At 31.6% G+C, this 12,216-nt stretch overlaps 1 protein-coding gene across 9 annotated transcripts in view; it reads right to left on the reverse strand.

The window, feature by feature from the left end:
- The window catches only part of LRRC7 (leucine rich repeat containing 7), a 467,042-nt gene that overhangs the window by 222,562 nt on the left and 232,264 nt on the right, over window positions 1-12,216 (reverse strand). For all 9 annotated transcript variants that reach the window (XM_081056903.1, XM_081056902.1, XM_081056900.1 and 6 more), the window contains 2 exons: window positions 9,919-10,008; window positions 5,300-5,356 (listed from right to left, as the gene is read on the reverse strand). In XM_081056903.1, coding sequence (XP_080913029.1) covers window positions 5,300-5,356; window positions 9,919-10,008 — 147 coding nt within the window. The remainder of the gene's footprint in view (window positions 1-5,299; window positions 5,357-9,918; window positions 10,009-12,216) is intronic.

Genomic DNA, 12,216 nt, shown 5'->3' on the forward strand with positions numbered 1-12,216 from the left:
CACATATGTAGAACCTTTATCACTGAAATGTTCATTTTTATAAATAGGCATTTTTTTTACATGAATGCAAACTCTCCCATTGCCCTCTATATCTACAAGTATTTCAGAAGTGAAGTTTATAATTTTCTCCATGTGATAGTGTTTTTTTATTTTGAAGAATTTTTCTTTGAAAATCACTTTTTCAAATAAGTTAAACAATCGAACTTACAAAATGATTCCAAGTACCAAACAAATAACTTTTCTGAACTACTTGAGATGCATTGCAAACCTGGTGGCCCATCATTGCCAAACACTTCAGTGTCTATTTGCTACAAAAAAGAACATTCTCCTACCAAAGCAAAATGCAACCATGCAAATTAGGAATTCAACATTGATACATTGCTACCATCCAATCCTCAGACCCCGTGCAAACTTTGCCTGTTGTCCCAATATTTTTTATTGGCAAAAGAACCAATTCTAGTTACAACGTCTCTTTAGTCTTCTTCAGTTTGAAATATTTCTTCAGTCTTTTCTTGACTTTCATGATCTAATGTTTCTCACTAAAAGTGCTTTAATGTAGCTCTGATTTTAATTTATATTTATAATTCAAGGCGATCTTTTTTTCTTAGTCTATGTTCAGATAAGGCACAATGTTTTGACACTTCCTATGAATATATGGGTGTTACGTTTGGGTCCTTAGACACTGAGAAAGGGAAATACTGTAGAGTTTCTGAACTTTTTTTTCAGGGAGGACATCACTAAATAAAAACAATGACACCTGAAGAACTCATGTGTGATGGATACACAATTCACTAGGTGTCAAGCATACATAGTTTATGTAGTGGTTTTCAGAGTAGCATTCACGCTTATACTTGGGAAAATTTTTCTTTAAAACTATACCTTAATGATTTTTTTTTAATGTAGGGTTCAAAAACTTTCATAGATAATAGTGAAATATAATCCAATTAATGAACCAAATGAAATTATGCTCAATAAAATATTCTCTTTTGAGCGAATATACTACAAACAGTTACATAATTAAAATAATCCACTTGACAAATTTGGTCCTTTAAAATTGAAAGGCTACTTTTTTTTTTGGTGTTCTTTAACAGCATACTAAGTATTTGGATGTGGCTTATTTTACATAAAAAGACAAACAATAATCTACTTTCAGGTGAAAATAAAAATGTGGGAACTCACAATAGACCATGAATATATTGGAAGTAGTTATAACTGGGTTTTGGAGTTAATTCTTTTCTAGATTCAACTGCTTTATCAGTTTCTCAGAGGAACTCATGATCCAAATTAGGTTGTCATATTCTCCACTCTGAATCTTTCTTCAAGCAACTCTTAAGAGTTCCTTTACCACCAAGTTCATTCATCTATCCCTTTTTTGTTTGGCTCACCAATGTTGACTCTATTGATATTGCCCAGAAATTCTACTGGAAGATGTCTGAAATATTCCTCCTAGTCAGTGTATTATGATAGCAGACTGAGGAATCACATTTCATGCCTTGTGTACCCAGGAGGCAGGGTAAAAGTAAACATTAATATTAGCTGAATCTGTTTCTTTTTCTTCATATTCATATTTTCAAAATTGTTACAGGCACAATAACATAAAATCATATTTTAGTTCAAGTTAAAACAAAGTTAATCTTAGCCATAATATACTACTAATGGGTAGGCCATATTTTAACTTACAATTATTAGAAAAATTCTTCTCACAATTATGGAAATATTTTATTTAAAGACAAAACTTACTAGTATTACTAATCATTTATATGTTACGGTACTTCCAAGGAATTGATTTTTAATTTTCATTTTAAAAAATTGTTCTTATCCTTTCACTTTGTTCTTGAGATATATTGTTTCTTGATTAAGTGTATCACATTTTAATAACAAAAGCAAAGAAATGTTATATTACTTTAAGATTTTCTTTAGTTGTTATAAATATTAATTTTCTTAATTTGAAATTACTTTCGTCCCTTGTCATGCCTTAGCTATTATATGTAATTATAGCAACCCAAGGGAGTGTGTGTGTGTGTGTGTGTGTGTGTGTGTGTGTGTAAGTTTAAAATTCAAGGCTCAGCTATCAGCCATTGAGAACCTCCAATCATTTATCTTTGTTCTCCTCCATCTGATGATTACCACAGACCCATCTGATTATAGTATTTGGTATCCCATATAATTTTCTATGGGGAAAATAATCAACTGACAAAATGTCCAGGACACATGATGGATATTTCTCATTTGAATCAATACATCAGCATTCTTGTTTATTTATTGAGTGCTTACTGTGTGCCAGGCATTGTTTTAGGCTCTGAAGATTTAGCAGTGACAGAAAAGAAAAAAATAAACCCTCTCCTTAATGGACCTTAGGTTCTCCTAAGGAGATCATCTCTCAAAGCAAACAGAGTTAAAATAATTCAAAGAACCATAAGTGTTAAGAAGGATTTCAAATGTAAGAGTGAAATGGTATAAAGGCTGGGGGCGGAGGGTTCAATCTTATGATGTGATCAGGGAAAGCCTAAGCAGGTAATATCTGAGGAAAGATGTAAAGCATAAGGAAGATCTAGCCATACAAAGATTAGTGGTAAGTGAATTCTACACAGAAATAGCTAGTGCAAGAGCATCAGATGAGAACAAACACATTTCTGATTTCACCTCGAAAAATGTAATCATGAGAATAATTCTGCTATGAGGAAAAATTGTATCTTGAAATCTAAAGGTTTTTCATTTTGATTAGTTAGTTTATTCAGATGTTCAAAGTTGTCAATTATTAGTCATAATCAAGACCAACTGTTTCTATGATTTTTAAGCAAATGTGTATAAGAGAAATTTAATTTTCTCACTCACTGATATATCTAGAAGAATGATCATAAAGAAGCTGTAAAAATTATAATACTAACTTCTATTTAATAACTGTAATTATTTGTTCTAGAACCTGCACATATCAAAATGTTTCTATTAGTTTACTAAAAGGATACACATTTTAATGTATGGTATATCATAATTCTTACAGATTTTTACCTTTTTCACAGATTGCCAGGCATATGAACTTTAATACAGAAGATGAAAAGAAGAGAAAATCACTGAGGACCCCTAAAGACTTGGCATCTTATTTGTATCCCTGAGGAAATAATGAACTATCTCTTCTTGGAGTAATTATTACCAAACTAAGTTGTTTCTCCTAAAAGTACGTTTCTTTGTTTTCACCGGAAGTACAAAATAAAGGAGAGTAGAAAGCTCTGGCATATCTCTCAGTTACAGGCCTAGCTTGGTGATCAGAGGAACTATGTGTAATACATAGAGAAAACACAGTTTATTTTTATTTACAACAGAACTTTCTGCAACTCTCATTTTATAGACACCAGAACTAAGATACAGTTTTCTGTATTTTATGCATGTTTCGTTTCTTTAGATTTTTGTCTATAAGTTAAAAAGTGAACATACTAGATTGAAAATAACTTTGAAAATGTCTTTAAATGTAAACAATGTAACAGCGATACAAGTTATACATGCGTCACAGTCCATCAACGAGACCCCTGTCATTTCCACACATCTTTACAATGTATTTTATGCCAAATGCAGTTGAATGCATATTATCCCACTTACTTCCATTCTGTTTTGATACTATGCCACAGTTTCAAATCCTACAGAATACCCACACACCAATTATGAGCATTATTATTCATTACTATGAATCATTCACACAGCTATCTCATATGAATTCTATATATTATCAATACAGTCAGGCCCTAATTTACACTTAAACTTTCTATCTTAAATATATACATTTAAAAACCTGACAAGTTATTTTAGATTTATTTCACATTTCACATCAAAACTATTACTTGAGAGCAGAGGGGAAAGGATTCTCCTTCACATATTCAATGTCTTCTCCTTGATCTAAACATATATATTTAGATGAAGGCAACAACAGCCCTTTCACCATGGTTTAGTTTTTACTTAGCCATGTTTCCACTGTATTTTAAACGTAACATTTAAAGCATTGGGCATGGAAATGTTGGCACTAGCTACATTTGCAGGAGACTAATGCCAAACCAGAAACACTTTCAATCATACTCCCATCTCTGTTTATGCCCCCAATCTGGGAGAGGTGCCATCCATTAAACCTAAGCATAACGCGATGGCTTAGAGAAAGGCTATTCAAAAGTGCAGGGTGTCTAGATACAGAGACATTTTCTCCTTCCACTTATAGAGAAAGAATAGATGTTTTATCTCTCTATCTATATTTAAATGAAATCCATGTCATTATTGAAAGTTTAATATTACTCTGATAGAATTTTCATACATGATATCATACATAAAATATGCTTGAAGGTATTTTATTGCTTTATTGGCTAAAAGAAAATCAATGAATTTCAGTCCAGTTTGCTTAGGGAAAGGATTTAAAAAATAAGAAATAAACTTAAGTTTTGGTTCAGCAGAAGAAAGATGTCTAAGTCTTGCTAATATGTTTGAAAAATTAATCACTGTACTCAATTTTTTTTGCAATACTGCATGAGGGTAACGATAGCAACATGGCACTTTCAATAATTGAATTGTAACATATACCATTCATATTGATTTATTTGAGTAAAAAAACTTCCCATTTTGAATAATTTTTGACTTTCAAAACATTGTTTTCCCCTGTGTAGCACCAAGTTCTATTATTAGACACAAATAAGTCAAGGCATAGTACAACAAAGCATTTTATGAAACTAAACATTACAAAAAATTTCGGTATTAAGTCTTACATAAAAATCCTGTGTTATTACATAAACCAAATTTTAAATAGACTAGTAAAAAAAGAACAGTTTGAAAGAATTTATAAGCATAAATTTTCTTCAAACCACTTTAGGATCTCTAGAAAAAGTTTAATCATTTTTGAAATAAAATATTTTGGTATAGTCTTGATTAAAAAACTTAAAAACTATCACAATCCACAAATAAACTTGAAAATTTAAGCATCTTATTGGGTTGAACCTTTTGAAACTGTTGATTGTTTTTGAGCTTAATACTATCAATTTAATAAGTTTAATGTAGTAATTTACTGGTGTGTGTGTTCAGCTATGAGAAGAAGAAACTTAAATGGGTTCTTCCCACATTTACATGTAATTATATGATTTTATAAGGCTGGGTACATTTTTATTTAATATGAATCTCTTATAGTATAGACTACTTTTCAATCTCTAGGAAAAATTATAGAAAAATTAACAATCAAAATGGCAAAGCATAGCCAAAATAAAAATAGTCAGTTTTTTTCATAGTGAAAAAAAATCACAGTTAAAAATTTAGAAAATATGCAGTCACTTACTTTGGTAGAGTTTTCAAATGATTTTCTCTTAACTCCAAGATCCGCAATTTGACAAGTCTGTAAAAATGAATTTAAAAATTGCTTCTCAATATTTTTCTACACAACAATATTCCAGTGGTAAAGTCCATAATCACTACATTCTCCCAACAACTAGGTCCAAGGTCACATTGCCATGGTTATAGATTTTAAAGAATAATACAAGTTGATTAAGATAAGTGTTACATGAACATTAGAAAATAACTATCATTTGTCAAAATCAAATTCGTCAAAATCAAATTTGACAAGTCATTTGTAAATTGATCAAAATTTCCTACAAATAAAGATCATTCAAAGACATCATTGAGCCCAAATCTTTTAAATTTCATGTTTTATAAAAATACATTCATTGTTGTTTAATTGGATGCACTCAACAGATTACTGAATATCTACTAAATTCCAGATGCTGTGTTCACTTTCCCTAAAAATACTATAAATAAACTTGTAAAGTAAATAATGTAGCATAGTGGTTAAGAGCTTGAGCTTATGGTCAGAAAGATCTGGATGACATTCAGTTGCTCATTGTCTATCTCTGCGACACTGGGCAAATTAATTAACACCTCCTAAGTTTCACCATCTATAATGAGTATGTGATAACAGTGTCAGATGAATAGGGTTTTGAATATTAAGTGATGTCACACATGTAAAGCATAGTACCTGGAACATCATAAGTTTTAATATGTGCAGCTATAATATTACCATCATCGTTAATTGCACAATGGGAAAAGTGCTATAATACACGATATTTCATTGACTCTAAAATGAACATCTTAACATTTCTGAAGTGGATGTGCATTAAAAATCTATAGCGTTATCTATCTTGTGAGGCTGCGGCAATCTGTGAAGAGGATGAAAGGTGTTCGTTCATGTTTCTGTTGCTATGTAGCATTTGTGATTAGGAATGCGTGTCATACCTAGCTACTTGTTAAAGTCTGCAGTTGGGGACACTCATGTTTATAACTGAATTTTACTCATGTTTATAACTGAATTTTAAAATGTACTCAGTTGAGGCTACTTTGAAATATATTAATTGGATTCTCTGAATTACTAGTGTTTGAAGATATTTCACTGTTTAACTATTTGACCTTAAATCACCCATATTTACTTTGCTTTTAGGTATTCATCTAGGTCTCTTCCTCTATTTTTTTTTTGACTCTTATCAAGTTTCTAACTTAATTTAAATCGTATAACTCTTCATCTCTATAGGAAATTAAGTGATTCAGTTCTTCAGAGAGTGGGTAAAAGAGATTTCTTAAACATTTATATGTCGCAAATCTTCTCAACACTTGTACTAATGTAACAATATTCTGGCCTTTAAAAGCACCAAATCTCAGGTTTTGAAAGGGATCTTAATCATCTGTTTAGCATACTACCCAGATGAAGGTTAAAAAACTTTTTCAGATCACAATAATACAATGAAACATGTTTTGGCAAATAATTTATGTAAAATTAAAGTCTAATTCCAAGTGGTTTTGGCTTAGAAAAATGCTGTTGACAATAAGCTTAAATTGTCTTAACTTTTAAGATATATCCTTTATATTTGTAATAGTCAAGACATGAAAACAACCTAAGCCTCCATCAACAGATTAATGGTTATATATATATATATATATATATAATCACATTCACAATTCTATTAGAAGTATGTAACATTATCTCTTTCCTCATACTCTAGAAAGCTTTTGTAATAAGCTAGAATATAATGGCACTTTATAGTTATTTTAATTTGCATTATTCTTATTATTTGTGAAGATATATAAGTTTCATGTGTTCACTGGTAATTTGCATGTTTTATTATGAATTGCTTGTACATACATTTACCCATTTGTTTTCCTATGAGATCTTTGTCTTACTCATTGGTAAGAATTATTTATAGGTTAAGGATATAATTTGCTTTCCATACATGGTGGAAATATTTTCTCAGTTTATTGTTTTTCTTCAATTTTTAAATATTTTCTGATGTTATTTTATTTTAAAAGCACTCATGTAGTCAACCTATTTATCCATTTATATTTTCATTTGTTTCTATGCTATAAAGATATTTCCTAAACCAAGAGTCACAGATATTCATGGATATATTTTCCAGATAATTTTGCATTTTATTTTATTTTATATTTAACTCATAAAATTTATTTGATCATCAATGATCTAGTTTTTCTTTATTTTTTTGCAAAGTGTTTCATAAGTTAAAATCGTCTCATTTACTGAATTACAAAGTGATTTATCACAAGGTAAGTGAAATAAAATTGCATCACCTAAAATCCTAAAGATTCCACCAAAAACTATTAGAAACAATAAACAAATACAATAAAGTTTCAGGATACAAAATCAATATACAAATCAGATGACTGGAGGGTTAGACTTTTAAGCCCTACCCCAGAATTCTGGGAGGGGAGAGGACTGGGGATTGAGTTAAGTCAACAATAGGCAATGATTGGATCAGTCATGCCTACAGAATGAAACCTCAATAAAAACTCTTGAATGAAGAGGTTGAAGGTTTCAGGGTCGGTGAACATATCAATGTTCTATGAGGGTGGTGCACCCAGAGAGGGCATAAAAGCTCGGCGCCTTTCCTCCTTATCTTGCCCTATTTATTGCTTCCATTAGGCTATTCGTAAGTTGTATCCCTTGTAATAAAATTCTAATTTAAAAATAGCAAAACAACAACAACAAAAACCAATGTACAAAAATCTATTGCGTTCCTATAAATTACCGGTAACAATGAAATTTCAGAAAAAGAAAAGAACAATTCCATCAGCAATTAAAAAAAAAAAGAATAAAATACCTAGAATAAAATTAACAAAGGATGTAAAGGACCTATACACTGAAAACTATAAAACATTATTAAATGAAATTGAAGCAGACACAAAAACATGGAAAGATATTCCATGTTCATGGATTGAAAGAATCAACATTGTTAAAATGGCCTTGATACCCAAAGTAATATACAAATTTAATGGAATTCCCATCAAAATCCCAATGGCATCTTTTCAAGAAGTAGAACAAAATATCATCAGATTTACATGGAACACAAAAGACCCAGAATAGCCAAAACAATCCTGAGGAAAAAAAAAAGAACAAGGCTGGAGGTAACACACTCCCGGACTTTAATTTATACTACAAGACAATGATAATCAAAACAGTATGGTATTGGCAGAATACAGACCAGACACTCAGATCAATGGAATAGAATGGAGAACCCAGAAACAGACCCACATATATATGGGCAAATAATTTTTGACAAAGGAGCCAAAAACATACAGTGGAGAAAAGAAAATCTCTTCAATAAATGGTGCTGGGAAAATTGGAAAGCCATATACAAAAGTATGAAACTAGATTGCTATCCATCACTATACAACAAAATTAACTCAAAATGGATCAAAGACCTAAAGATAAGACATGAAACAATAAAACACATAGACAAAACATAGGTACAAACTTATGGACCTTGGTCTTAGAGGGGATTTTATGAATTTGACCTCAAAGTCAAGGGAAGTAAAAGCAAAAACAAATAAATGAGACTATGTCAAACTAAAACGTTTCTGCACAGAAATCACCAACAAAACAAAAAGGCAACCAACCAAAGGGGAGAAGATATCTACAAGTAATACCTCAATAATGGTTAATATCCAAACTATATGAAGAATTCATACAACTCAAAAACAAAAACACAAATAATCCAATTAAAAAATGGAGAGGATCTGAACAGACACTTGTTCCAAGAAGACAAAAGGCCAACAGATATATGAAAAATGCTCAACTTCACTAGCTATTAGGGAAATGCAAATCAAAACCACAAGATACCACCTCACACCTGTTATAATGGCTATTATTAACAAGATAAGAAATAACAAATGTTGGAAAGGTTGTGGAGAAAAAGGAACCCTCATACACTGCTGGTGGGAATGTAAATTGGTACAGCCACTATGGAAAACAATATGGAGATTCCTCAAAAAATTAGGACTAGAGCTACCATATGACACAGTAATTCTGCGTATCTACCCGAAAAATTTGAAAACATTTATTCATAAAGATATATGTACCCCTTTGTTCACTGCAGCATTATTCATGACCAAGACATGGAAATAACCGAAGTGTCCTTCAATAGGTCATTGGATAAAGAAGATGTGGCACATATATACAATGTAATATTACTCTGCCATAAGAAAAGATGAAATACTGCTATTTGTGACAACATGAATGGATCTTGAGAATATCATGCTAAGCAAAATAAATCAAACAGAAAAAGACAAGAACCATATTATTTCACTCATATGTGGGATATAAAACAGAAAGCAACAAACAAACAAAAAACTCTTAGTAACAGACAACAGTACAGTAATTATCAGAGGGGAAGTGGGGAAAAGGCCGGTAGAAGAGGGTAAATGGTGACGGAGGAGAAAAATGGGGTCAAATATATGGTGATGGAGGAGACTTGATTTTGGGGGTCGAACACAATGTGATATACAGTGATGCATTATAGAATTGTACACTTGAAACTTACATAATCCTATTAACCAATGTCACCCCAATACATTTAATAAAGTTTTTAAAAATGCATCATTTAATTTTCTTATTCTTACCTTCCAAAATTTGCTGGAAGAAATTCAAGAAAGGCGTCATTCAGGTAGAGCTGGGTCAGGTTAATAAGCTGCGTGAAGCCATCAGGAAGCCTAGAAAGAAGTTCAAGGTTTAGTCACTGAATCAATGTTGCCATAGAAACAGAACAAATATATATATATATACCTAAGGAGAAAAATAGAAGTGTAATACATTTTTCAACTCTCCTTTGGTATTACAGTATAGGAAGAATTTATTGGGCATGTTGTTATAGCTTGAAAATTTTGCCTGCTATTAAAATAAATGGCATTTACCCACCTCCATGCTGCTCTACTATGCTGAGATTTATGTCACTGCCAAAGTCAGCGATATCATCTCGCTGTTGCCCTAACATTATGCACACCAGAGAGATATGTCTTTATGAAAATTTCAAATTGCATGCTATGTTTTATAATTTTAAATTTAATGTTCTTTCCTGATAGGACACTCACATATATAGTCAAGCAAGGGTATCTACTTACTCTGTCATTTAATCATTCAAATTTGTCTACAATTTATTACAATGATGATTAAAGTTGCCTAATATGAAAAGGAAGGAGTATTTTTATCCTCGTAACTAATAATTTCTTCAATGCAGGCTCAAGATGGTATGTATGTTCTAATTCAAATTTGTCTAATTCATGTTCACTAAAAATGAATGACATTGAAACAATAATTAAACAGAATCCTAAAGGCTTTAGGAGGCATTAAAAGAATTGAGAAAATATCTTTTGGGGAAATTTTACCAGTTAAATGAAATAATTATTTGAAATATTATGTCTTTTTCACCAAAAAGATTTAACTCGAAGATTTTCTGGGACATTTTTCCCTAGAAGGATATTGAATTTTTTCCTGTCATTAAATTTCTTTTTAAACACCTGAATGTCTTTATCTGTTGTCTAGAAAAGATTATGTTCTTTTACAAAATACTGCTAAATAGTGTTCAAATTTGTCTTTCCCTCAAGTTATGACCTGTCTCCCTACTTGCCCTTACTGACAAAATTATTTAAAGAGCTACCTATATTCACTGCTTTTTACTATTCCTCAAGGCATTGTTTTCCAGCATCTACCCCAACTCTGTTACTGAAACTGCAGTCTCCAAAGCTTCCAATGATCTCTTAGTCCCCATTTCATTTTGCATCCCACACTGCCTGGCAACAGTCGCCATCATTGATTGTTCTCTCCTCCTTGGCTTCCAGTATACCACTTTTCCTGTTTCTCCTCCTACTCTTGGGACATTATATCTGAGTTTCATTCAATGGCTTCTCTTTCTATGACCAATCTTTTGTCATGAAATGTTTTATATATAAAAGAATATATGTGTAGCCAAAATATATTATAATGAATAGAACTGGTATCTCTAAAACCCTCTGGGCGCCCCTCCCTGATTACATCTTCCTATTTGCTCCAAAAATTCCTGAATGATGTTGACTGTTCTGATTTTTTAAAAGTTTTACTACAACTATTTCAATCAAAAAAAAAGTTGGGTGGATTTGCATGTTTTTGAACATTATATAAATCAAATTATACTCGGAACATGTTTGAGACTTTTAAAAATTAGCATTAATTCTTGTACTACAGGGCTACAAAAATCAAAACAGCTTGGTATTGGCGGAAAAACAGACACATAGACCAATGGAATAGAATTGAGAACCCAGAAATATAACCACATAAATATGGACAGATAATTTTTGACAAAGAAGCTAAAAACATACAATGGAGGAAAGACAGCCTCTTCAATAAATGGTGCTGGCAGAATTGGATAGCTACGTGCAAAAGAATGAAACTGGACTGCTATCTGTCACCATGTACCAAAATTAATTCAAAATGGATCAAAGACTTAAGCATAAGACCTGACACAATAAACTGCATAGAAGAAAACATAGGCACTAAACTTATGGACCTTGGGTTCAAAGACATTTTATGAATTTGACTCCAAAGGCAATGGAAGTAAAAACTAAAATAAACGAATGGGATTATATGAAACTGAAAAGCTTCTGCACAGCAAAAGAAACTATTGACAAAATAATGAGGCAACCAACTGAATGGGAGAAGATTTTTGCAAACAGTGCCTCTGATAAGGGGCTAATATCCAAAATATACAAGGAACTCATGAAACTCAACAACAACAAAACAAACAACCCAATTGAAAAATGGACAGAGGACCTGAAGAGACATTTCTCCAAAGAGAATGTACAATGGCAAATAGACATATGAAAAAATGCTCAACATCGCTAATCATCAGAGAAATGCAAATGAAAACCACAATGAGATATCACCTC

This window comes from Rhinolophus hipposideros (genome assembly GCF_964194185.1).
Source record: "Rhinolophus hipposideros genome assembly, chromosome: 8".
Classification (NCBI taxonomy): Eukaryota; Metazoa; Chordata; class Mammalia; order Chiroptera; family Rhinolophidae; genus Rhinolophus; species Rhinolophus hipposideros.